Source organism: Diaphorina citri, unplaced genomic scaffold (genome assembly GCF_000475195.1).
Source record: "Diaphorina citri unplaced genomic scaffold, Diaci psyllid genome assembly version 1.1 scaffold98, whole genome shotgun sequence".
NCBI classification, from domain to species: domain Eukaryota; kingdom Metazoa; phylum Arthropoda; class Insecta; order Hemiptera; family Psyllidae; genus Diaphorina; species Diaphorina citri.
In genome coordinates this window covers 363,336-365,381 of record NW_007377535.1, presented here as the reverse complement: position 1 = coordinate 365,381, position 2,046 = coordinate 363,336, and the positions used below count along the sequence as shown (strand labels likewise).

At 41.0% G+C, this 2,046-nt stretch overlaps 1 protein-coding gene across 1 annotated transcript in view; it reads left to right on the top strand.

Annotated features, from left to right (window-relative positions):
- Positions 1–6: 6 nt before the first annotated feature.
- Positions 7–2,046, top strand: part of LOC103524412 (zinc finger protein 391-like) — an 8,911-nt gene continuing 6,871 nt past the window's right edge. The window contains exon 1 of the mRNA XM_008489425.3: positions 7–275. Within this exon, the coding sequence (XP_008487647.1) occupies positions 99–275 (177 nt within the window). The 5' untranslated portion in view covers positions 7–98. The remainder of the gene's footprint in view (positions 276–2,046) is intronic.

Sequence of the window (2,046 nt, the reverse complement as noted above, 5' to 3'; positions counted from 1 at the left end):
CAGAGAAGAAAGGTCTGAAGCTTCATCTAGAAAACAATCACTTTGGAAATATAAGAAGATATGCATGTCCCGAGCCCAGGTGCTCGAAATCTTACTCGATGAAACAAAGCCTTGCAATGCATATCAAGAAAATGAATAGAGAGCCTGAGCAACATTATGATAAACCAAAGCAAGTCGAGTTTCCTTGTGTTTATTGTGGAAAGATTTTTCCTAGGTTGGGTCTGTTAAAGGAACACACAAAGACCCACCATTTGAAGGTCAGGTACACTTGTGACATATGCTCCCAGGATTACTCAACCAAATATTACCTGAAACTTCACAAGCAGGTTCATGAAGGAAAGCAGCATGAGTGTGAGAAATGTCCAAGACTCTTTCCATCCAGTAAGATGTTATATGATCATACTATGAGAAGTCACAAAACACGAGAATTATTCAAATGCCACCAGTGTTCTCGAAAGTACATGTCAAAACCATCACTTCGTCGTCACATCTACGCCACCCATATAAACAAAGGCGTCAGATTTTCATGCCATCTTTGTGGTAAAAGCTTCCATAGAGAACAATCTCTTAGAAAACATTTGCGAGAAGAGGAAAATCAGGATCAACTTCATTGTGACAAGTGTCGTTATAAAACTTTTCTAAAGAGTAACCTTATAGCTCACGTACACGGGTACCATCGTTTGGCAATAACACTGAACTGATGTTTGTTTTAAAATAAGTTGTGGTTTAGTGAATTTCTGAAGTAGAACTTTTTTTTCCCTCAACGAAACTTACTAACGAGTAACTTATAATTATAACTTACATTACCGAATCAAGTTTTAGAAGGAACTGACCATTTTGACAGGACTTTTTTCTATGAGATACAATTTTTGATCTCTACACTTTTGATTGTTCCCCCCCCCCCCCCCAATTGTCTTTAATTTTCTTTTTTTCAGTAACATATTTACTATTTCAAAAAACCACGGTCGGATCAATCGAAACAACCATCGGAGCACACGAAACATTCGGCGATCCAGCGCCCAAACTAAGAGCGCGCCCCCGCCTTAAATAGGCATTTGTCTATTCGGAAACGAAAACCTTTCTGACCGAAAAATAGAACAGTAGGAAGAGAAAAGTTAAAGCCCCTGCTATTCTATCAGGGGATATAGTTGGGGGGGGGGGGGGTTTTTTTGTAGTAATAGAGAAAAACGACAAAGGTGAGGATAGTCTCCAACACCATTGATAGCGGGCCGTAAACCGCAGACATAGGACCCGTTGAACCTAGTTATTAAAATAACTACCACAACGCGTCCTTTAAGGTTTCGAGTCCCTTTTTTAGGGTATGAATGTGCAATAGTGGTGTTACTCACAGGCCTTGGGTATGAGGTTACGGCATACCCTGCCACTGAACAAGTAAGAGTCGAACTCCCATAGATAAAAAAAAAAAGGTGTGTTATTAGATGTGCTATTTACCTCCCGTCGGGCGTTTTGCATTTGTTTTAGCTGTGGTGACTCGTTGTTAAACTCGCGATTGTCGGTCGCATAGAAGGACCCCATCTAAACTCTCACTAACGAGGGAACTTGAAGCAGCGGTAAAACTCTATGCGTCCTCTGGTTGCGCCGCTTATACCAAGCACAACTACCGCCCTTGCTGTGCAACTCTTGGGGATCGGATCGCCACCTTAACTGCCCCCACAACGTAAAGCAAAAGGTCTCCGTAGCAGACCTTTTGCCTGCACTCGGGTACACTTTTCTTCTTCTTCTTCATCCTCCTCCTCCTTCCTCTCTTTCCTTCTTCTTCCTCTTCTCCTTCTTCTTCTTCCTCCTCCTCTCCTTCTTCATTCCTCCTCCTCTCCTCCTCATCTTACTTTTTTCTTCCTCCTTATTCCTCTCCTCCTCCTCGCTCTTCTTCTTCTTCTTTCTTCTTCTTCTTCTTCTTCTTCTTCTTTCTTCTTTTCTTCTTCTTCTTCTTCTTCTTCTTCTTCTTCTTTAGTTAAGCTTAAATAGTTCGGTTTTACAAATATAACTAAATAGTTTATTATGTTAAATTGCCAAATGGAATCCAAG